General features: G+C 38.8%; 2 protein-coding genes across 10 annotated transcripts in view; one reads left to right on the top strand and one right to left on the bottom strand.

The window, feature by feature from the left end:
* LOC124644993 (nostrin) overlaps positions 1-13068 on the top strand; it is a 75454-nt gene extending 62386 nt beyond the window's left edge. For all 4 annotated transcript variants that reach the window (XM_047184710.1, XM_047184709.1, XM_047184712.1 and 1 more), the window contains exons 3-14: positions 2348-2433; positions 3217-3360; positions 3448-3529; positions 3620-3750; positions 3948-4148; positions 4551-4686; positions 5263-5427; positions 6199-6351; positions 6859-7011; positions 7405-7738; positions 10896-11051; positions 11789-13068. In XM_047184710.1, the coding sequence (XP_047040666.1) occupies positions 2348-2433; positions 3217-3360; positions 3448-3529; positions 3620-3750; positions 3948-4148; positions 4551-4686; positions 5263-5427; positions 6199-6351; positions 6859-7011; positions 7405-7738; positions 10896-11051; positions 11789-11904 (1857 nt within the window). In that variant the 3' untranslated portion in view covers positions 11905-13068. The remainder of the gene's footprint in view (positions 1-2347; positions 2434-3216; positions 3361-3447; positions 3530-3619; positions 3751-3947; positions 4149-4550; positions 4687-5262; positions 5428-6198; positions 6352-6858; positions 7012-7404; positions 7739-10895; positions 11052-11788) is intronic.
* A 3110-nt stretch (positions 13069-16178) lies between these two features.
* The window catches only part of LOC124645182 (transmembrane protein 198), a 34798-nt gene continuing 26493 nt past the window's right edge, over positions 16179-24483 (bottom strand). For 4 of the 6 annotated variants that reach the window (XM_047184951.1, XM_047184950.1, XM_047184955.1 and 1 more), the window contains 5 exons: positions 24392-24483; positions 20902-21046; positions 20131-20267; positions 19551-19731; positions 16179-18677 (listed from right to left, as the gene is read on the bottom strand). In XM_047184951.1, the coding sequence (XP_047040907.1) occupies positions 19555-19731; positions 20131-20267; positions 20902-21046; positions 24392-24483 (551 nt within the window). In that variant the 3' untranslated portion in view covers positions 16179-18677; positions 19551-19554. Of the gene's footprint in view, positions 18678-19542; positions 19732-20130; positions 20268-20901; positions 21047-24391 lie in introns of all 6 variants that reach the window. The other 2 variants (XM_047184952.1, XM_047184953.1) reach the window with 2 other exon arrangements.

The raw sequence follows: 24483 nt of genomic DNA, 5'->3' as shown, positions 1-24483 counted from the left end.
AGGTGCCATGACGAAAAATCGCTAAGAAAGCAGCGCGCCAGTATGCGGATGCACTAGACTATAGTTCGGCCATTCAGAGAATGCGTTCCTGACACGTCGCGATTGAACTGACGAAATTATAACATTCATTGATTATTGATATAATAATGTTGTTTTAATGCTCCTCAATTGTTAAAACGGTAAACAACCAGCAAAAATATTTTTATCGTAACTGCAACGCCATTGCAAAGTTACGTCGTCAGTTCAATCGCGACGTGTCAGGAACGCATTCTCTGAATGGCCGAACTTTAGGAACGTTACTGTTTTCACCCTAATATTTGAACCCAATTATTTTTTGTCATACCGCAATAAAAACACTGGTATCAGCCGCATCCGGTTAGACTGGAAGCCGACCCCAACATAGTTGGGAAAAAGGCTCGGAAGATGATGATGAGTTTTTGTAATACCAAAAATCGTTGACAGATGTCTCAAAGAACCCGAACATTAGTTCACTCATACATAACTCATCGTTTAGGTCATGCACGAATGGTACGAATTTGACCTAGAACTAGCCACCTGACCTACCTGCATCTCCGCTCATCGTTCCTTACTCCATGTGAACTCTGTCATCTAACTTTCATAGAATCGTCATTGGGGACACTGACAACCGTTGGGTCATTTTAGATCTGTGTTTGATTTTAAATGGCTTTTTCTTACTATGTCGCTGCTTCAATTCAAAACTACCATATATAAAAATTACACTTTTTTACAGAGGAGCTCATTTACAGACTTACGATTGCATTTTTGCGATAAAAATACTTTTGTATTTTTTTTATTTGTGGTACTTTTGAATTGAAGCAGCGATGTGTGTGATGAGTTTGTTTGTGTCCCGTTCTTTTGTTTTTGCTTGGTTTCATATCAAACTATCTAAAAGTGTTAAGCGAAGTTTATGCTGTTAAAAACATTATCAAAAATCAAGTACCTAAACTTAAAAAAAATGTTTTAACCTTTTACAAATTGTTTTACATTCCCGATACTTTTATCAAACATGATCGTCAATTTAGATTCGAAATTTATTTTATTAAGATTAACCAAATTACTTTTTGCCTACCTTAGTTAAACGGCTATCTTATTTGTACTTTCCATCTGAAATCCGCGTATCTACTCCACATAACATCTTATACATCTGTATAATTATGGGAAAAAACAAGCACAAAACACATTGTTACGTCGCAGATCTATAGAAAAAATAACATGATGCTCTTTGCTCTAAGAAAACAGCATCTACGTATGATCTACGTTGATGGGTTGCCATGACAACGTAATAAAGGATAATTTGTTACCTCCTTGTTACCACTCGCTATTGTATTTAGACAATGCTACAATACTTTGCTAATTGGGGATGAAATTTTATGGTGAGTTGCACTATTTAACTATATAACGATAACCGAACCATTTTCAGTTGTCAAATCGCCGATTGACCAATGGGTGGGGAGTGTAGGTACGGCTGGTTATGATTTGAGCTGCCTCCGATTAGAATTTAAGCAGTTGACAAAAAGGCTAGGCAGATGATCATAGTTAAATGGTGCGACTGGGTCTTCGTTACAGCCTCTTTGTCGTCACACCGCTGGGCACAGGCCTCTTCTCACACGGAGAAGGATTGAGCATTAATCTTGACTGTATTAAAGACAGATTCCAGTTCGGCTACTTTTTATCCTCGTGTGGGGAGTAGATTCTTCGGCCCAGATAATAGTACTGCATAAAGTCATTACAAGACTACTAAATTGGTAATCTATCCTAGACGGTTCACACAATCTTTTATTATTCTCATATTACAAGTAGTATAAAAACTGTAATTGTGACAAAAGAAATACAATTACTAGTACGTACTTACTTGTCTCTCAGAATTGTGGTGTCACCGTGACGTGCTCTGTTGTAGAACTTGAAGAACAAAGTTCTAGCTTACGACATAAACGTCTGATATGAAGATATGGCTGTGTTGCCAAATGGGAGAATATCTTTATCGTCTTTTAAACTTTTATCTTAAAGAACTGTCTGTTTAGAAGCAATGTTCTTGTGCAAAAATGTCATTTACGTTTCTTAATACGAGGTTTTTCTATTTATTCAGTGCTTACTTACTTGCAATGATAGCACCGAATAGATTTAAATATGAGCCCAGATATTCTAGAGCCTGCGACAGGACGTATAGGCTAGGTACTTTTTATTCTGGTGCGAGAAATAGTTCCTTCGAGACAGGTGGAATCTTTTTTACTGGTCCTATGAAAGTCTATATCGGACGAGCTATTACAATAAAATATAGCCTGGGTATGGTGATAATTAACTAATGTTAGTGTGTTTTCCATTTCAGGCCCAAAACGGTTTCGATGAGCTCCGTCGCTATGTGAAGCAAGGAAGCGACTTCAGCAAAGAACTCTCATCCATATTACAAGAGAGGTATTTACACCTACCATTGTTTGTTTATAGTCTATTGGAATTTCATGATGTCATACTCCCAGACCGGGAGTTACAATGTACTCACTACGTTGTTTCAACCTTCAGCCACAAAATAAACAAGTAATCCATCACGATAAGAAAGCCTATAATAACGTGCAAGCACCGTAACAATCTTCATAACTGTTTTATAACTTTTTTAATAACTGGTAAATGGTCGCGCATGATTCGGTCGCCCGTCGGCTGCCTGAGCGCAAGTCGTGCACGCACCAGATTACCTATCTTATCGGCCTTTCTTCGTAACGTTAACTTTCCAGACATCGCTATAAAACAATACCTTATTGTTTACGAACAAATCGCTCGAGCAATCCTGCGTTATTCGAGACAACGCAGGCGCAGGGACAATCCGAAACTTCTCGTCATGCTGTATAATTGAAATTACATTGTTCACATGCATAGCTTTCCCCGCGATACACAGATATCGAGCACGTCGTTAAATATTGTTGCATACGAAAGTAAGGGCACGGCAATGGCCACAAAATTAAAAATAGCTCGTCGCGAGGTTCCGCCAAGTGGGCCAAGACGCCCGCCATAAATAACGCGCGCTCTAAAAATTGAAATCCTCCCATTGGCCGAGAATGCATTATCACTGCTTTTACACAACCACAAAGACGAGCGTAAAAACAAATCGTTACGCCACTGCGATTATTTCCTACGAACGTTCGCTTCCGTCACAGATTGTGAAACTGCAGATACCATTAACTTTGTATGATTTGTTCTTTGTAGAATTGAAGCAGAGATATACTACTCAAAATGCTTGGCCAAGCTTGGCACGAAGCTGACCAAAGCCTGCAAGGAGAGCGTCGGCTCCTGCGCAGAGGCCTGGAAACATGTCGCGCTCGAGATGGAGAAACGGGCAGAAATACACAGGTAACTAGTCACTAAGCATTAGATTAAACAACCGCTTATTTCACTAACATGATAGCATTAGTAACGCTGCAAATTGATCTATTTCAGAAATTACTCAAGCGCTTTGTCTGACGAACTAGTGAAGCCAATGAAACATGTAATCGACAATCAGCTGAAGCTTCGGAAGAAGGTGAGTTACAGTTACCCAATACTGGCGAGACGGATAAAAAACCAGACCATCTTGAAGAATCTTTAATCACTGATGTTAAAACAATTTCAGATCGAAGGCAACGTTGACAAGACCACGCGATCTCTGAGTGACTGGAGAACTGCGGAGGCGAAGTCAAAGAAACACTCTCACACCGCGGCTCGAGAGAACGAAAAGTTACAGGACGCCACGCTGGACATGAGGTCTGCCTATTGCGATACACTTGACGATGTTAATGGCCTGTGTTTTATTTGAAATAGTAGTTTAAAGGGACATTACATCGGTCAAGTCATTAGAAGGATCCTTCGTTTTGCGATTGCGAATGGCCTGGCGAGTTTCTGTGCTGTGTACGTGTTTTAGGGAGTTGGGGATATGTTACTAGCTCCCATTTTCTTTGCAGCCGACTTTCGCGAAGTTCGAGTGTTGGTCACATACCTCATGCGCATTCGATCCTGAGTGCCGCGCGGGCGGAGCGACTGCCCAACGCGACGAGTGAGAAGGACGCAGCTAAGCTTCAGGTGAAGAAGAGGAAGACGGAAGATGCCGTCAAGAAAACTGAAGTGGAATATTACAATGTGTGCGTGCATGCGGAACGAGCTAGGTAAACAAGTAATAATGCTTTAGCGCTAGGAAGTCAAAAGATCAAATTGTTTTATGCTGCTTCAATTTTTTGTTGATCTTAAACGTGATGTATAATTGAGATTTGGGGAACTTGAAACTTGGGACACTTGAAATTTTCAACAGATTTTAACACGCTTTTATTAGCTTCTCTTGTAACTATGTATGTAAGAAAATCTTATAGATCTTGGAGTGATTAGGATGAAATTTTGCACGAGTTCTGAGTTCTGATCACAATACATGACTAGCTAAGAAACGATTACAAATCCAATAAATCCAAAAACATTAGTTTGTGCTAAAAGCGTGTTATTTGGTTTTTAAAATCTTTTTTTTTGAGTTTTCCTTGAACTCAAAGTCTATAATTCCAATGTCGTCTTCTTTGCAGATTGGAATGGGAGACGAGCGTCGTAAAGGGTGCTGGTATGCTGGAGTCTCTCGAGGAAGAGAGACTGGCACAGCTGAAGACCGCAGCCGATTGCTACCTGCGGCTCACGGCAGCCGTGCCGGCACAATTAGCAGAGGTGATTAGTAGCTGTAGTATGATCTAATATGTTGTTTGTTTTGGTTCCTTGTTTGTGTAGTGAGTGTTTTGTTTAAACAAAAGAGTAGTGATGATTGGTGACATCAGTCTATTGCTATCTATTGGTTAATATCTTATAATTGACACAGAACCCAAAATTCCATTTTGGGTCTTGAATGTTTGGCACACATTTCTTGGTCAAAGGACGTCACTTTTGTTTCGCATTTCGCGAACAAAAAGAACAATATCTGTTTGCTTAATTGTGTCGGCCAAAAGAAACAATTGTACTGCACAGTGGGCCATGGCACACTCAGGTTGAATTTTACCACAAAAAAAACTTATCTGTCTAAGGCCAATTTCACAGGCAATATAGAAATGCGTTTTTTCTTAAAACAATTCCTTACTAATTAATTACAACTAATTGAACGTGAAAATTCATGATAAACGGTTTATCATCCTTGTGCTCTCTTATCTCAGAATGATGATCATGATAAATGGTTGTTTTTAAAAAAACCTTGGGCCTAATCTGAAAAATTACTAAATTTTTAATCTTAATTTGATCTTATTACCTTCCCAGGCCACAAACATACTTCTAAACCCAATAAAGAATGCGAACGCGACCACAGACATGCGAGCGGTTCGCGGCGTGCGCTCAGCCCAGACGGGCGCCAGTGAGCAGCTGCTGCCAGACTTCTACTGCGAGCATACCACGCTGGCTATGAATAGGGAACGACGTAAACAGGTACGTAGCTAAGTGAGGGTCTTGGGTGTATGAAGATGGTATAAGATTCGTGAATAAGTATGTAGGTTAGTGAGGGTCTTGGATGTATGAAGATGGTATGATAAGAGACGTAAATTGGTATGTGAGGAGCTTGCTTCTACTGCGAGCATACCACGCTGGCTATGAATAGAGAACGACGTAAACAGGTATGTGGCTAAGTGAGGGTGTTGGATGTTCATGTATGAAGATGAGTGTGATAAGAGACGTAAATTGATACCAATAAATCATGATGATCAGCATTTGTATCGTCCCACTGCTGGCCCTGGGCACAGGCAAACTCTCACACAGAGAAGGATTGAGCGTTAGTCACCACGCTTGCTTCAATCAATCAACTTTTATTTATTTATAATCATCAATTACATGAATCAAGTAGTTACAAATTGCATTAAGCTGGTGTAGGTATGATGCAACTAAATGTATGACAGAACACCAGGCTTACCCGCGACTGAAACATAAATCTTAAAACTATATCCGCCGTACCACAAAACCTTTTAAACGTCTGTTGATTCAGAAAAATTCAGATTATGACGTTGAAATAAGGTCCACTTTGCAGCCACACTTTTTTTAGACAAGTGTTCAACAGATGTTTAAATTTTTGTAGTAAGGCTGTATAAGTCTATGATAATTATTTTTCCCGAATTAATCTACCGAAAAACCAAAATCTCTAGATATACCTCTGAAGTCGTATTCTTTCATACAATAATAAATTATTCTGTACTATTTCTTTTACAGGCGCTGCTGAAGATACTACAACTAGTAAAACAAGACATTGAAAGAGAACGTAAATCTAAGCAAGGTCTCGAGAAGCTGTCGATGGCCATCAAGCAAACCCCCACCTTCGGTAACGACGACTCGCAGCAGAATGTCGCTGATAAACTATACCATGTGAGTATGAGAAACATATGCATATTTAACTTTTCCCGTCTGATTGTCTGTTAATCCAGCTTTCACGCCAGAACTACTGGATCGACGTAGGTAATGGGCTGAGAAAAAAACATCTACTTCTATTACCGAAAAACTACTTTTATCCGTATACGGGAAGATGTTCTTTCAGGACGTAGGAACAGCTAGTATAAACTAAATATTATAATACCAAAAAGTGTGGAACTAAACTGATTTTATAGAGCCCAACCATATTTTGCAATGTGAAAGCTCTCAATGATCATTGTCAAGATCTTAAGGGTGTCATTGGAATTGTGGTTAGGCAGCAGAGACATACTTATCCTAGTGAAATCTCATGATTATTCTATGTCCAAACGAAGATTCAAGTTGAACTGCCTATTCTTCTATCTCTTCAGAACAATGCCACTGATCCGCTAAACCTATTTGTAAGACCTTTCTTTCTTTGTCCAGGCAACGAAATATCCTTTAAAGCAAGCTTAACCATTTCAGATGAGGAGTATGCTAACATATCTAGAAGCAGTCCGGTACAAGATCACGGCGAGCCTCAACGAGCTGGACAACAGGCCGCCCGCCCAGCACCCTCTCGCGGCGCACATACAGATCATACGCGACAAGCAGGGACTGCAGCAGAGTATTCTTAAAGTGAGTAAAATTAAATAAGAGCTTGATAGGTGTATGCTTCTTGTAGCACCATGTCTTCGCGTGACTTGATTCCTACAGTGACATAGAGTCCAATGTAGAAGTCATCCACAGTGCTACACCGTCGCATTTGGTCATGAGCTTCGCACTTCATTTTACAACAGTCTGCAGTTGCCACTTTGGCGACGACAACGTTTAAGATTTTATGAGAAGGTGACGAAATACCGAGCTTACAAATGGAGCTCGGTTGCAAGTTTCGGTTAAATAAATCTACCTCATGATGATTCTTTTGCCGATTGTACTGATAAGTACTTTAGAAAAAGTTGGATGCTTTTGTCTAGTACCTTACTCAAGGACATAATGAGAAGAACCTGCTAAAGTTTTATCTCTCCCCAGGTACCTCCATGGCTCCAAGCGGACTACCAAAGCGAAGTCAACAAGAACCTCACTCCGAACTACACAGCCTTAACGAAAAGCGTGAACGGAGGCGAAGAGAGAGAGCGGAGGGACTCCATCATGAGCCGAGCCTCCAGCAAGTTGAGGATAGAACACCTCTCCTTCAGAAGAAATGCTGATAACAAGAGTGCGCCAGTCACGCCTGTGGTAGACCTCCCCACGCCTACCTTGCAGACGCAGACCTTGGATGCTCCTCATCCGCCTGAAAGTCCTCTGGATTGGAGTGAACGTGGAGCTGGTGATGGACTGTCTAATCAACAGGATAGTGACTTTGGTAAGACTGGTTTATTTCTTAGACTTATTTAAGACGGTTATTTTCTCAAGGATTAAAATACATAGGTTAAAATCTCGATGTGAGAATGTTGCGGTTCTAATTTTTATTGTTAAACTGATCGTCTTTAAATAAAATAAACTGAAAGTCTTAACTTTATAGAGTTAAGTGCGAAACGCACAATAATGTGAATTGCAAAAGAAGTCACTAAAATATAGGTAAATTACTTATCAATAACGACTTCTTTACAATAAGCACCAACACTACACAAACAAACCAACTTTGTAAAGCAATAAAAATAAATACCAACAAACAATAAAATACTCAATAACGCAACAGCAAACAAAATGGTCGAACGTATGCAGTTAAACGGTGTAGGTCAAGCACCTCCAACCACTAGCCAGTCATGCTGAACAAAATAAAATTATAATACTAACAACAATGGCATTTACGTCCTTTGTTAGCTGTTAGTACATGCCTTTTGAGGGAATTATGCCAATCAGTTTTGGTCACGAAATATCTGTAAAAAATCATAAGAAATATTACAACACTAGCTTCTGCCCGCGACTTCGTACGCGGATCCTGTCCCTTATGCCAGCGACTACGGGGTCAGCAAAATCAAAGATCTGAATTGTCTGATATTGAATTTTAAGGGCCCGTTGACTTGAAAACAACGGAATACGCATAACCATTAGAAAAGTTCCATATATTTCATTTTTGTACTTTAACGGCAAAAGCACAGCAGACTAAACAAAACCCTGAGAACTGAACCGCAATAGACGTGACCATAGGGATAAAAGTAGTGATTCTAATTAGTCCGCATTTAAGTTGTGTGTGGCAAAAATATTACACGTATTATTACGCAAAAAAAACATTAAATAGATGACAAAGTCGTGGTGACTTAGTGGAAGTCGTGGTGGTTTAGTGGGTAGAGAACCAATCTCTCAAATATGAGCGTGCGTCTTTGATTCCAGGTCTGGCAAGTGCCTGCCAATGCAAGTTTTCTAAGTTCGTATGTACTTTCTACGTATATTTTGGATACCAATGACCGTTATTTGGAGGGGATGTTAAACTGTAGGTTCCGGCTGTCATTGAACATTCTTGGCAGTCGTTATGGATAGTCAGAAGCCAGTAAGTCTTACCAAGGGGTGTTGGGTTGAGCGGGTAACCGGGTTGTGGAGGTCAGATAGGCAGTCGCTCCTTGTAAAACACTGGTACTCAGTTGCATCGTCACTGGAAGTCGACCCTAACATAATTGGGACAAAGGCTCTTCAGATAATAACGACAATAATAATGAGATATAGGCACCGCAGGACATCTGAGGCTGATGACGGGGAGTAGCGACCCCGCGGGGCTATATATACTGAGTTCTCCAGGGAGAGTATACTGCCCCCATCTCCGGCCGGTCGGAGTGAACCATGACGGGGGTAGGTCTCACGCCTCTGGTTTGGCTTGGCCGTCCAGAGTGGAGTCGCTAGAGCACTATTAGTAGCCCTGCTCGGAGGGTGGGTGCCTCATGGTAAGCACAGGGAGCGCGTAATCTGCGTTTAAAGTCCGCCGAGGTATCCTCACCCTTCAGCCGCTCATGTCCCTGTTGCCCTCTTGTTGCTATTCAGTGACTGGTTCCCGGGGGCCCAGTAAGTGAGGTGGCGAGTCTCCACCTGCCATTTTTACATGTACCTAATACATTGTCATCCACTAACATCCCATCACAATAGCCCAAGTAGTTTCCTCCATAGTTAGCAATAGTTTAGCACAGAACCGGGGATTGTCTTTTTTTTAACGACGTCCACCGGGGATTGTCCTTGGGTTCATTTCTATAGTGTATAAAGGGATAATCGTCGGTTTTGTGTCACCATTTAATAAAAGTTGTCTCAAAAGGGCTTCAGCGTGTTGTCTTCGGCCCTACGTTTGCCTCCCAAAAATTCGGAACTCTGTAGTCCCGAGGTATGGAAAGGACATACAAAATAATAATGAGATATAACGCAACAAAGTGGGGGCTCGTGACGCCAAGTGCTTATCAGATTGAACCACTTTTGCTAAAACGTCATGTCTTCATATGCTATAGTCTAGCTGGGCTCCTGGAGTTCCACATCAGGTGTTTTAGAGAGTGCTTATCAGATTGAATAACTTTTGCTAAAACGTCATAGTTCTATATGCTATAGTCTAGCTGGGTCCCTGGAGTTCCATATCAGGTGTTTTAGATCTTCAATTTGTATAAGTCAATAGAAAGTGCTTATCAAATTGAACAACTTTTGCTAAAACGCCATACCTGTATTTGGTACAGAGAAGCTGGGCTCTTGGGGTTCCACATCAGGTGTTCCAGATCTTAAAATTTATTATCTCAGCTGAAAATGCTCATCACATGAAACAATTTTTGCCATGGCATAATTTTTGTATCTCTTATAGTTTTGTTGGTCTGTTGGTGTTCTGCATCAGGTCTTCAAGTTTCGAAGATACATTATAGCCTATATGTTGACCAGGCTTAATACTGATACAACAAAGAAAAAATCATTGAAATCCGTCCAGTAGTTCCGAAGATTAGCGTGTACAAACAAACAGACATACAGACATACAGACATACAGACATACAGACATACAGACATACAGACAGAATTTTTTTTTTGGATTTGTGCTCCATTACTGTTTCTAAACCCCACCCAATTATTATTTTTTTAATATATTCAATGTACAGACACAGTTTTTTTACAGATTTATTATATTACAACATTATCGTTTACCAGCGGTTTTACTGGCATCCCGAGGGAGTTACTTCGTGATGAATAAAAAGTAGCCTATAGCCTGCCTCAATAAATAAGCAAGGCTGTACAACTGAAAGTTTTTTTTTTAATTGGACGAGTAGCTCCTAAGATAGGCGCGTTCAAACGACAAACGCAATATTCAGCTGCATAATATATAGTATACCTAGATTATTACTTATCTGAACTCTCCGGTCTTGTCGGACTGCCGTCCCATCGGGCGCAGAGAATGAAGGAATAGTAAGTGCACTTGTGTCTGCGCAAATGCTCGTGCACAATAAGATGTCCTGCACAGTTGGCTGATCTCCTCATATGAATCGCCTCCGTGCCCGAAATCAGCCTTGGACACCATTGTAGATTATTATAAATGTTTTGAACTAATCTTTTTTGTACATTTACAGATGAATTCTCATCGCAGAGTGATAGCTCGACGGATCTGACTGATATAATAAAGAATGAGAACGGTGACGCGGTGCCACCGACGCCGTCGCTAGGCAAATGCAGAGCCCTCTACACGTACGAGGCAAGACTGAACGATGAACTTAATTTGACGCCAGGTAATTTTAATACGCGAATAATTAATTAATTTATAGTAGGTACTTAAAACATTATAAACTAAAGGCCCAAGTTGGCCGAAAACATAAAGGTCAGTGTTCTAAAAATCTCTGGTTACTATGAGAAAAACGGACGTTTATGTAATCGGTGAACTTGGGCTTCAGACTTGAAAATATTCATATTGTGAGTGAATTGCTAGTGTAGCTTTCTAAGAAACTGTTACCTATTATGTACATAACGTAATGAAAAACATTAGGTGCAGATACCTAATATTGATTAATTCTTACTTTACTGTTTGAATGGTTTGAATTTAAAATGTTTTTTTTTTTCTCCATTTTATACTGAAATTCCTGCATGTGTAGTTATTATATTTATTTCTGTGCGCATCTTATTTACCTACTGCTCAGCGATTTTTGCATACTTTACTAAAACAGCCTTTTCACACCAGTGGATTTTTCGAGCAGGCAAATCGTTGACAACTGTCGATACGAAAATGACCTTATAACCTTATAACTCTAGTTACAAACCAAACGGTGTCGCTCGGAAAATCTGCTGATATGAAACAATGGAGCTCTTATAAATTTTGTAACTTAAACTTACCTTACCATGCCCACATAATAAGCTCACTACAGAACGAAGCAAGAAATAAACTTACCTCTATCGATTTTCTTCATAATTATGCTAGCTCATATATTTCTCTTTATTGCTTACCAGAATATCTAATTGCCAAAACTTTCAGGAGACATAATAAACATCCACGAGAAGCAAGACGACGGCTGGTGGAGTGGAGACCTGAACGGCATCTACGGCATCTTCCCCTCATCTTACGTCGAGGAGATCACCACCTGTATATAGAACTGGAAACATCCGGACTAGACTGGTACAAACCGGAATTATGCTGTCAAGAATAGCGAAAGTTGAGACTTACCTATAGGTAAAACTCGCTCGAAGGTCCATTGACTGTTGAACAGGAATTGCTAGAGAAAAAATGTTTAATGTTTTTTATACCTAAACGATGAAAATTCTTGAAAAATCTGTAGTTTACGCAGTCATTTTGTAAATTAATTTTGGATTCATTTTAATATGATTTTTAAAAGAAGTGCCAAAATAATAAAAAGATTGCGTGAAACGTTGTTTGTTGCTACATAATTATTAGAAATATCATGAAAAATATTCTATCTACTACTGTTTAAAATTTATTAGAAAGAAAATCGCGCAAACCGTGTAAGAATATTAGTTCAATTTGTATAAAAAATGTTGTAAATTGAATTCATTGGACTCTTTAAAATATGTAGGTAGGGTTATGTAGATACTTTGTATGTTTATGAGTTGAGTCCAAAGATTTAATACTTACCTACTTAGCAGCATATTGCAGGCTTTGGGAGCTTAAAGAACATCAACTATCATAAAATTATTTTTCAATACTATATATAATAGTGCCTGACTGGCGTCCAGTTTTACCTACATCTTTTTGTGACAGAATGATTAAGCAATGCGATATGATACCTAATGTAAATGCATTTCATTTTGTATACATACTGTAGGTATGAAATAAAAATAACTGATTTCTTAAGCAACGACGATTTGATGAAAATAAGTAACCACTGCTAGTAACGGTTTTATCCACCCTGGCAATTTATTTTTTCGGCGACCTATGTTCAAAGGGTCCACTCTGGCGCCCTGAGCAATCACAGCTTAGACCAACATTGATTTTATTTTTTGACCAGAGATGTTATCATAATAACAGTAGTAAGCACTGTGTATTTATGAATATTACCTACACGAATATTGAAAATAAGTGATATTTATCTATTCATAAGACACGAAAGAATATCTAGACTAATAAGTATTATAAAATGTAAAGTGTTGGAGTTTATGAAATGTATAATAAGTTAAATTAATAGGTATATAAGTCGAGGAAGTCGCTATAACATATACACTGAACATGTAAATTATTATCATATAAGTATATAAAATTAAACCAAAGTGTTGTTATACAAATAAATTGTTTAAGAATTATATTTGTGTATTTATTCACGAAAAACCGTGAAAAGTCCCGTTGACAAAAGCAAAATAGGTACATGTTATTATATAAAAATGAAACGCAAATGTCGTGAGATGACAACAAATTATTTATTAAAATAACGTTCTTACATTAAAGTTTGGCAAGAAGGGACGCTAGTCCAAACATATTTACTTACTCCTTGTTACACTAATCGTTATTATCGTCAGACATGTTCCATGAGACCAAACAGACCATACTTTCATTCATATTCATGTTTACAGAATAACTTTATCAAGACATACACCTTTGTTCCTTGATAAACAGTTCTAAATCAATTAATCCGTGTCTGAATAATGTCCCTTCCAAAAATTCTATGTATAGTATGTTTTGCTTACCCGAGTTAAGACTTTAACATTACTAATAAGGGGCTAATGTCTAGGTAAATTCTATCTCCAGTTTGCAACAGGCAGATAGAATATGGAAACATCCGTAAGACATCTTCACAAAGTTATCCTGAAACACGAAACGCACCACAATTCTTTATCTTAATAACATACTTACAATAATATGTGCGACGACACAATTTTACATTCCTAATTTTGTTCCAAATTCTTTGCTCCACGAGACATTCTTGCCTTTAAATAAATAATATTGAGTATATATAATATAACGCCATGTGAATAGGATTATAGTGGCATTTGGGTAAACTGAAAAGTTGTCATGGTTTGAATCCTATAATTATTGGCAAAAAACTATTGAATCCATCATCGTTGTACCTCAACACCCTATATATGAGAATATGGGAATCAAATGTCCACACCATTCCCATAAAATGTAAGAAAAAATCTCAAGCTATACCACGTTAATCACCAGCTTCGTTTCCAAAAGAATATACTTACCTATTTTTAAGACCGAGTAAAACGATGATGAAATTCTTTTACTATTGTAACACAGAGAAGCAGAAAAACATGGAAGATCTATAATAAAGTAAATAAACCACAATTCCGTTTGAGAGTTATTTAGTTATATCTACATTTGCTAACAATAGCGGCTTGAGCCAGATACAGTATTTTTACAAACATTTGAATACTACGACACCTATCTACTACTTATACAAATCAAAATTAATCCAGACGGTATTTGGGCTGGACCGGTTTGTATTATAAGCTACATTTGTAGGTACCTCAAATGTTTTTAATTTTGCAAAAAGTACCTACAGTGTTTTTTCTGTTATCGTATGTATAAAAAAAACACTTGAGTTCTTCAATCGATGGGTTTTCTCATTTCACTGTTATTATCTTAAAATCTGAACCCCCAAGTATATACTCTAAGGTATTATTATTGAAACGTACCATTATTTATCTCAGGGATGATATTTCAATCTCAGAACTCGTATTTTAATAAAGATGCCATTGAATTAATTTTTAATAATAAATAGGTATAATACCTTCATATTCTATTGAAAATTTTAATGTTTCGTGGACCTAATTCGCATTGTTGTCCAATTTTATTCGAAAATATAATTTTTAGTACGTTATCTTTCCTATGTACAAAAATAGCATTACGTGTTTAATTCTATAATTAAGTCCAGCAATGAGCTTAGTGTGAGCCACAGGCTCCACTCGGACATCTCAAAATAAATTACCGATAATATTCATGAAAGCTAAACTAAACCATACTTATTTCAGCGACCTTGCTAACATGGCGACTTTATTGTTTCGGCGCCCTTTTGTAACCGGGTGTTTCGATAACTTAAATAAATATGACTCTAAAATTAATATTAATTATTTAGAACAATAAAGATATTGAAACAGTAAAGGAATAAAAATACGTCAAGAGACGCCCGAGTCATACTTACACAATGTCCTACTAATTTCGTGCCCAAAACTACGCCGTGTCGTGGACCCTATCTTAGCGACCCTATTCATTGTACGCTTAACCTTTAAACTGGTATATCTAGTTGAAACGACAACCACCAAACTCTCCTATGTACCTTACCTACGTAGCTTAACCTAGCGTCCTAGCCGATTAATTCAAACAAAATGCCAAGTTCTAAATATCGGGCTCTTTATTTTTGAAGAACGGATTTCAGAGGATGTTTTCGGGGGCTAGGCCCTTATCCTATAAAAGTATACATATATAGATTAAGTTAAACGAAGATAATTAAAATCAATCATTTTGTGTCAAAGGCCCGTTGTCTATCATTAAATATTCCTGTTCTTAATTATTTTAACCTTAGGGGTAGGATTTTTTCCAGCATAGGTTATTTTCACTTAAATGTATTCCCAAGGGAGGCAGAATAAACATTATTTTATCAACTAATACATTTAATAAAACTGTGGTATTTAAACCTATGTGCTTGTCTAACTCAGTCTAGTTCGTGCCTCGTTTGATCTACTTTTTATTCGTCAGTTTATATTGGGCAGTGTTCGTTACCAGTAATGTCTCAGCTTCTTATTAATACAGGCGTTGGATGACACGTCGAGAGGCATTCATGAGTCAGAAACTACTATTAAGACTATAGCGACAGAAAGATTACAGGTATTGTTTATTTGTATATGACTGCACAGTTAAGGTATGAGTTTCTCTACTAGAATGAACCGCCAAGGGCGGACGCACATTGAAGGCAAGAAGGTATTTCTTATTGTAAATCTTAGGTATCGACGTAAAAGTGACTATTTTGAAGTATGTCTAATACATCTTTTGACCGCTACATAGTATAGTTATAAAACATTGACAACATCAGCCCACTACTGCAAAAAAGCTGAATGTTTCATTCATCTACTATATAATAACATTTACTTATACTGCTTATTTCGTTATGAGACATTTTCATTTTATTATGATTTTTGTATGTCATCACAAAATGAGTGTAGCGGTCAAAAGAGTAGTGTGGAAGTTTCTCAATTGTGTTTGAATTTATTAGTGTAGCGCCCTTATTATAAACCTGGCGACCCATCTTATTCTAGCGCCCTAGTCGCCGAGTTGGATTATTGGGTCGCCAGGCTTGGACAGTAGAGCGCTAAGTAGTTGCGATATTTTACAGGGCAATATTTAATACTCGTTACATGTATGTTGTATTAGTAAGTGTAGAATGGGATGGGAAGAAAAAAAACAACAAACATAAATCAAAGAATGTCGATTACAAAATTATATTAGAAAAAAAACAATAACAGAAATAATAATTTGCATCGATATAAGTGGAATAAATTAGGAGTCTTACAAAATACAAATTAGGAAGTCGATAAATTATGCAATTATTAAAAACTAAACAAAGATATTTAGTGTAAACAATCTCAAAATAATGTAGGTTGATAACAATGGAATAGATGTGGAAAAAAATATATAATAAAGACTAGAAATTGAGCGTTCAAGTGGACTATGTTTATAGAGAAGGGGACAAAGAATAAAGTCATCTCTTAAACGCGCCACGTATTTCCTAAGCTAATAATATAAACCCTACTTTATGCCTACAATATATACATGTGTCCCTTTCGAACTGGCTGTGACTTTGAGGTCGGAAAACAATGTTTTACATAATTTAGTAAAATAAACTAACCTTTTGAAGGTATTTACAAATGTATCAATTTCGCCATAGCTGCCAAATTGCTTGTATTTTTTGAAATCACGACTCAATAACGACGACACAATAAATTCTCGTTGTTCATATCGTCATGTTGTTAATTTTGATTGGAAATTAACAAAGTTTCCGAGCCTCGTGGTCACGATCAATATTTACTTACAAATCATTACGCCTGTCCTCATTAATTACAAATCTTATACATTTCTCTTCAACACAGTCATTAATCATTACAAAGTTTATCTCGACAATTTAATATTAAATACCTGTTTTTAACAATAATACGCGTATATACGACAAAAATAACATTCAAGATAAAAAATAAACTTACGCTTTAAGCCGTGTAACAACTAAAATAAACTTTGGCCAAATAATTAATTAAATTATCACACTGTGCGTAGAATGTACGATATCGACAACTGATCATTTGAGCAGATCTAATGATTGCGCGATCGCTTTGAGCATAACTTGTTCCTGTAATCAATTCTAGAATATTCTGCGTATACGCTCAAACGATCAAGTTCGTTAAACACAAAAATAAATCTTTAGTTTGATCAAAAAGTATGCTTTGCATTGGCCGTGAGCCGAACAACGAATGAGCAAAACAACTAATAGTACATACAAAGATATTTTATAAGAAATTCGATCTCTACTTATACACTTTTAGTTAATAATCAGTAAATCTAAGCTTAACCTAGACTCTTCAGAAGAGTTTACCCGTTCATCACATCCAAATCGCATTGTGCTCTACAGTACTCACATAGAAATGTATTAAACACTCAAGAGTTGGACAGATCCATACTCCCGTGGAGACACATATTTTTGGCAAGAAAATATAAAAAAAGATATTTGTGAGCCTGGCTGCCAACGTTTGGAAAAAGCATTCGTAACGTAGTCATTTCAAATCGCTCACATTTATGATTCTCTCTTAATAAAAGATGCACTTTCCCCCAAGAATAATATTATCCAAAACTTTCTCAACAAGCGCTTCTTTAGAATTTTTATCGGAGTTAGAACAAACAAACTATTTAGGACAAAGTTGGAAGCATTACAATTCAATGATGGTTTAAAATCTATCTCCTTCCCTGGATGACACAAATTATTTTTGTCAATTATATATCTTAGGTTGGCTACCCATTTTCCACTTACTACCACATTACGAATTTTTGGAAAAGTTTCCAAAAACGTGATTTCATAGGCTCACTACACGTACAACTGGTTATCACAGGGTGATGTGTTTACGACGGCTTCATGTCACAAAGTTACGCATTGTGATGAGCAACTATATCATACTGTGATGACTGATATATTATTAAATAGAATAAGGTTCAATAAACTGTTATCATTATATGGAGATAACAGTTTTGAAGTCCAAGTTATAAATAATGTCAACTACAAATAAATATGTCTGGTGAAACAGAAAATTAAATTCAAGTCTACAAATATGAGATATTAATCAATAAAATGCGTAATAAATAATTCTAGTCATAAAAAATTAGTCTAAACTTACGAAGCCGTCGCTATGAGTAGTCAGTACTTTGATACAAAAAAAAATATAAGAATAGACGAACATAATACAACCATACCGCAAGGAGTTCAAGACCATTCACAATTTTCAGGACAGTTTTAAGATGGCAGTGATTTTTATACGGACTATAAAAAACCCGCATTATATCTCTTCAAAATAAACTCTAATAAAATCTTAGTACTAACTTATGCAAACTTTGGAATGTTCTGTGTTCTTTCAATATAAAATCCACGGTTTTATAACGTTAAAAATCTTTCAAAAACTGACATAAAATACTTAATCCTAACTTATATTTGGCAATAAATAAACTTAGGCCTTGAACCCCGTCTCTAACACACTAAATTCAATTTTAATGATAATACAACAATAAATTCACATTAATTACAAATATACGAGTAATGGTAGACACTACTGTAATATAATATGAGTGGATTTCGCTTACAATAATACTGGGTACACAATTATAATAAACACAATCAGCCAACCTTGTTACCTGCCTTCTTGCACCTTACAACCTGAAACCAGAAAAAAAATGTTAGGTTTTTTTTTAAGTTTGTCTCTGGATTTTTGGCGGTTCTTCTCTATGACACCAACTCTATGGAACGGTGCAATTAGTTTGACGTTTCGAAGGAGTTATAGAGGATTATTTGAAATGGAAAAAAAGTTCTTTGACATTAATTAAGTGCGTTTACTTTTGTGATGTTGACTAGTATAATGAAGTATATTTTGAAAGTGGGTCGGAGAGAGAGGCCCGTATAGAGAGGGATCCAATTTCGAGGATATTGGAATAGACCGTATTGAAGTAATAAATAGGTCGATACAAGAGTTGTCGTGAGTTACACGTGAGGGTCCGTTCAGACAGACCGGCTCGGAGAGGAGAGCAAATTCTTAACTCATTGAAAATCATGTACTTAGTATTTGTAGTAAGGTTTATTTTTGCATGTGCACTGCTTTTGACATTAAGAGTGCTCGAAGGCGCTTTGTGTGAAGTAATAAGAGGAGCCGACCGGTTCCGATCGCGTACTTTTTCTCGGTCACGCAGACTTTTGGCTCCGATTGCATCTCACGCAGCCGATCGGAGCCGACTCCGGTCTGCGTGAAAAGAAAAATGCGCGCCGATGCTCTCCGAGCCGGTCTATCTGAACGGACCCTCACGTGTAAATCACGACAACTCTTGTATCGACCTATTTATTACTTTAATACGGTCTATTCCAATATCCTCGAAATTGGATCCCTCTCTATATGGGCCTCTCTCTCCGACCCACTTTCAAAATATACTTCATTATACCCCTGAGGGGTATAGCCGGTTCGTCAGCTGCCCGATCAGCGGCATGATTCTGCCTTGTACGAAGCTCTGACGACAAAAAGTAACTATGGGACCTTGTTACCTGCCTAGTGCGCGGCGCGGATCTGGTTGAGGTCGTCATCGGAGTCGGTGGGGGGCGCGTGCTCGGAGCCCGCCAACACGGTGAGGTGCGTCGAGTCGCTCTGCAGCGTGCTACATTCCCCACCGCCACTGCCGCTCCAGTTGCCGCACTGGGCCTTCTTCTGAAGAGCTTGCACGTATGACTGGGGAATTTGAGAGGAATTCGTTAAAAAACTTTTTTAAAAAAAGAAGTACCTACATTTTTATAGAAAATCTAAAAACACGCTTTTGATTTTGATTGAAGTCCGCCATTTTGGGGACGCCGCCATATTGGATTCGTAATGACCTTTCCTAGCCACTCATGTATTGTCATCAGACCTCAGAGCGTTTCCATAATTACATCCTAATCGAAGACCGGAAAGTGAGTGCGTAAGCGTGCAAACTCGCGATGAGAATGCGTGTTGGTGAACACATAAGTGAGACGTGAGATGTTGGGGTCGGCTTCCAGTCCAGTTTTTTACAAGGAGCGACTGCTTATCTGACCTCCATTATTATGCACCTATCTCATGTAAAAATAAATTCAATTCCTTCAGTGAATTTACCTGTGATATAACATCGCCATGCGCAGTCCTCACTTGGTACAGGTACCGGTACTTGCGCTGTTTCATCTCAGCGCGCTGCTCGCGAGTGATCGGCCGCGTCGCTTGCACTTTCAAGTGACGCTTCTGCGCGCTTATGCCTGCGGAAAAAGTAACGTGATTTTAGTTAAAGACTATGAAATGACGAACGAAAATAACCTTAGTCTAAACTTAGCATAATGTTTGAGAGCGGGGGCACACGATGCGTTGCGGCGGCGGTGCGGCGCCGGAGCGGTGTCGCTGCGTCGTCTTACATAGAAATATCTACGGCATGTCACACGATGCGCTCCGGCGCCGCACCGGACTTGCAACCACCAACACGAGGCGGGGAGGGGTAAATGCGTTGCGACGTCGGAGCGGCACCGCTCAGTTGTTTTGCGTCACGAGGAAGGACAACAGACTGTCCAACGCTACGGCGCCGCTGCGACATAACAACGTTACGGCGCCGCACCGCACGTGTGCCCACTGACACGGTGAAATCTTTGCGGTGCGGCGCCGCAACGCATCGTGTGCCCCCGCTCTGAGAGATAAATTCGACGAGATCTTTTTCAACAGGAAGCTATTTTTATAATATTTCAGAGATTTTGTTGCAATGGGAGGCTACATTGTGCATAATTGTTTTCTTGACAACGCCATATCATAAAAACCTAGTGACAGCGTCAGCCACGACAGGCGGCACGGCGGCGCCACCGCGGGCTCTAGTGCCCATAGCTGTGGGGCACAAGTAATACTCACTCTGCTCATGATAGATGCCGGTAGCAGTGAGAGCACACTGCGCGGTCAGGCCGACGATGGCCGCAGCGGGCCACGCCGCTAGCGTCAGCCACGACAGGCGGCACGGCGGCGCCATCACGGGCTCTAGTTTCGCACGTTCCCATAACTGTGGGTGCAGAAGGTTTTTCTTAGAGTGCGTCTACACGATGCATGTAGCTTGCACATGTTGAGGCACTTGCGTTTGAAAGACGTGCGGGTCCAGCGACTCGCGCATGTACCAAAGCAAAAACCCACACGCGTGCTCTTGTCACTTGCGCATGTTAACCTGCTCCAGCTACTCGCACCGTGTAGATGCACATTTAGGATTCTTAGAATTAAATGGTCATTCGAATTGAAAGACCCTCCTTGGTGATTAACAATTTATCCAATTTTATTAATTCGTTTTAAATCCACGCTCCAGCCCCGGATCTTCAATTTTTTTTAGGCGGGGCAAAATCTGTAAAATGCCACCCCGCCTACCTACTTATGTTTATTTTCACCTTTATCATCCATATAATTTTAGCTATCAATATGTAGGCAGGCAGGGCCGTCTCTAGCTCATGTAGCGCCTTGGTGCAATCATCACCCAAGCGCCTGGCTGCAATCGTCACCCAAGCGCCACCTATGTATTGAAGTACTTAGAGTAGTTACAAGGAATATAAATAAGAACGTTCGAATGAAGTGCACTATTTGGTAGGTAAAGGACTTCAAAAAATTTGTCCAATTCATTGTAGGCTCAAACTGTTGGCGGTCTAAGTTATGAAAGTCGAGACAGAACGATGTAATTGTAAAAAGCAGCGCGAGCGAAGCGAGCGCGCAAATTTTTTAATTTGGGACACAAAAAGTTAATTAGTTTAAAAAAGCGCTGTAACAAGCAGCAAGCAAACTTTTTTGTTTTTGAGGACTCCATAAATATATATTTTTTACTACATTTGACCAGTGGCGGCGTAGCATCGGGTGGCACCCGGGGCGGACTACTTATCGAGCATCCCCCACCTCCCCAAAAAAAACGACAGAATATAATCACGTAGTAAAAAAAAAACCTACAGTGAGCCCCAGAAATGTTCGAGATGTAGGACACAAAAGATCCCAATTTAAAAAAAAAAAACGGTAAATGAATCCGCGAGCATAGCGAGTGCGAAATTTTTGAGTTTGTTAACACAAAAGTACCCAAACAAGTTTGAAAAAAAGCACTGTACAGTGAAGAAGTCGCGAGCGTAGCGAGCGCGAAATTTTTGAGTTTTGGAACACAAAAGTACTCAAACAAGTTTGAAAAAAAAAACCACCGGAAAGTGAGGCAGTTGCGCAAAATTGTTTGGATGTGGGATACCAAAGTCCTCCACCTCCGCTTACAAATAGCGCCTAAACAACTTAAAAATAACCACTGTAAAGTGAATTTTTTAAATTGTTACTTTTGAGGACATTAATTTAACTCTGAATTAAGCACAAATAAAAAGAAACCGTGACTGAAGCGAGCGTCAGTTGTTTTTGCTACTTCGGTGCTTTAAATTTTTGTTAGATTGAGTACTCAAAAAGCAAGGGCAGAACAAAATAGAAATTAAGAAAGAACCGCGAGCGAAGCGAGCGGATTTTTTTTTTCTAACTTTGAGGAATTAATTTAAGTAATCAGATAAAGCAAACAAATAAGAGAGGGGTGACAGTCGGACTGAGAGGGGTGACCGCCTCGATGTCTCGCGCATGCTCTGTCGTAGTTTTGTTTAAAATTTGAATATAAATAAAATGAAACAGTAAATGGTAGTGAACCTAGGCTTCGCAGATAAGAATGTGACTTGTCCCTTCTGCCCGCGCCATCCTGGTCATGCAGATATGTGTCGACCAAGATGGCATCTCCCGAGATGTGGTACCCGGGGCGGACCGCCCCTTCCGCCCCCCGCTTACGCCGCTACTGCATTTGACTTATAAAAGTTAAGGCAGTGTGGACTTGATTTATGAAGTCATTGAGGCAATGCATGTATAATATTGCGCGAGCGAAGCGAGTGCGAAATTTTTTGAGCCCGCGACACAAAAGTACCTGATAAAGGACATTGTAAAGCAACAAGTAGCTGCGAGCGTAGCGAGCGCGAATTTTTTTAAATTATTTGTTTGAAGACTCACAAATTAAACTGGGAATTATGTACAAATAAAAAGAAAACGTGATTAGAGACTGAATCAATGACCGACGACCGAGTCAATAAAAATAATAAACAATCAGAAAAACAGCCGCGTTGTCATTTAGCCGCGAGCGTAGCGAGCAAGAATTTTTTCACTTAGTTGGAGGATGTTAAAAGTAAAAAATAATCAAAATGATCAATCAAACAAAGCGAATGCGACTTTTTTAGAAACTGCTTGTCAGTATCGAAATGTAATTTCATCGAAATTTCCTGGTGGTGGGGCGTCCCGTGGCGCCCCTGAGACCGAGCAAGGCGCCCGGGTCATGCGCACACCCTGCACCATCGGTTAAGATGGCGCTGTAGGTACCTAACCATTACAGTAATCTGTGATGTAGGATTTAAAACAAAAATAAATATATGCGATAAGCGTTCCTGGCTCATCATCTATGAGCCAGGAACGCAAAATAATTTTTAATCAGTTTTAGTTTGCTAAAACTTCGCCTCGTGAATAATAAATGTTCGTGCAGTGATGCAGGGTATCGCTCAAGTTGATATGGCCATGAAATTGCTGTACTTGTGCTATTATTTATTCCGTGGTCAAAGTTAAATAAATGATGAGTTATCCATCTATCTACTACTCTGAACCTACAACACGTTATCCATTGGTCTGTGAAGTGTGAATTTGGCAGCCGCCTGATTTTGCCGCCCCCTGAATTTGCCGCCCGGGGCACAGGCCCCGGCTTGCCCCCCCCTAGATCCGGGGCTGCCACGCTCAATGAAAAAAACTAACTAATTTTGCTAATTAAATAAGTAAAATAAGACTGAACAACTCATTAAGAATTCCGTTCAATCAAAAATTCATCCATTAGATCATTTCTAACTAGAGTCAGTTAACTAGGCCGTCCGTTACATCACTATTGAATAATTAAGTCCTTTTCAACTTCCTAGAAAAGGCCTGGAAAGTCTTAGAAGTCAATCAATAATAGGCATGTCTATTTTGATTCTGATGTGGCTCAACAGGATATTTATACCGTCAACCAAAGGTGAGATAAAGTTATTTTCTAAAATATCTATGTAACCTTTATCTTTTATTTTATCCTCACCTTTGAAGAATGTCATATTTTTTTTTAACTGACCTTCCAAGAAGGAGAAGGTTGTCAATTCGTCGGAATCTTTTCATCATCATCTCCCGAGCTTTTTCCCTTTCGAGCCTTTTATTTTTTAACTTTTGTTAATTTTGTTCACGATCTAAAAATCCGTTATGACCACGAGGAATATCCAGAGGATATCTAGAAGAATATCTATATAACCTTGCTGTACTTTTCTTATAAGTAAGGCCAAAAGTACATAAAGGTACTAACCCACTTGAGCATCATCATTCGCTCGAAGAAGTAGTCAAGTGACGTAGCGATGACAGCGCCCCCGTACACACTCGTGCCGAAGATTGTCAGAA

The sequence above is a fragment of the Helicoverpa zea genome, chromosome 31, assembly GCF_022581195.2.
Source record: "Helicoverpa zea isolate HzStark_Cry1AcR chromosome 31, ilHelZeax1.1, whole genome shotgun sequence".
In the NCBI taxonomy this organism is placed as follows: Eukaryota; Metazoa; Arthropoda; class Insecta; order Lepidoptera; family Noctuidae; genus Helicoverpa; species Helicoverpa zea.
This window is presented reverse-complemented; position numbering and strand designations above follow the sequence as displayed.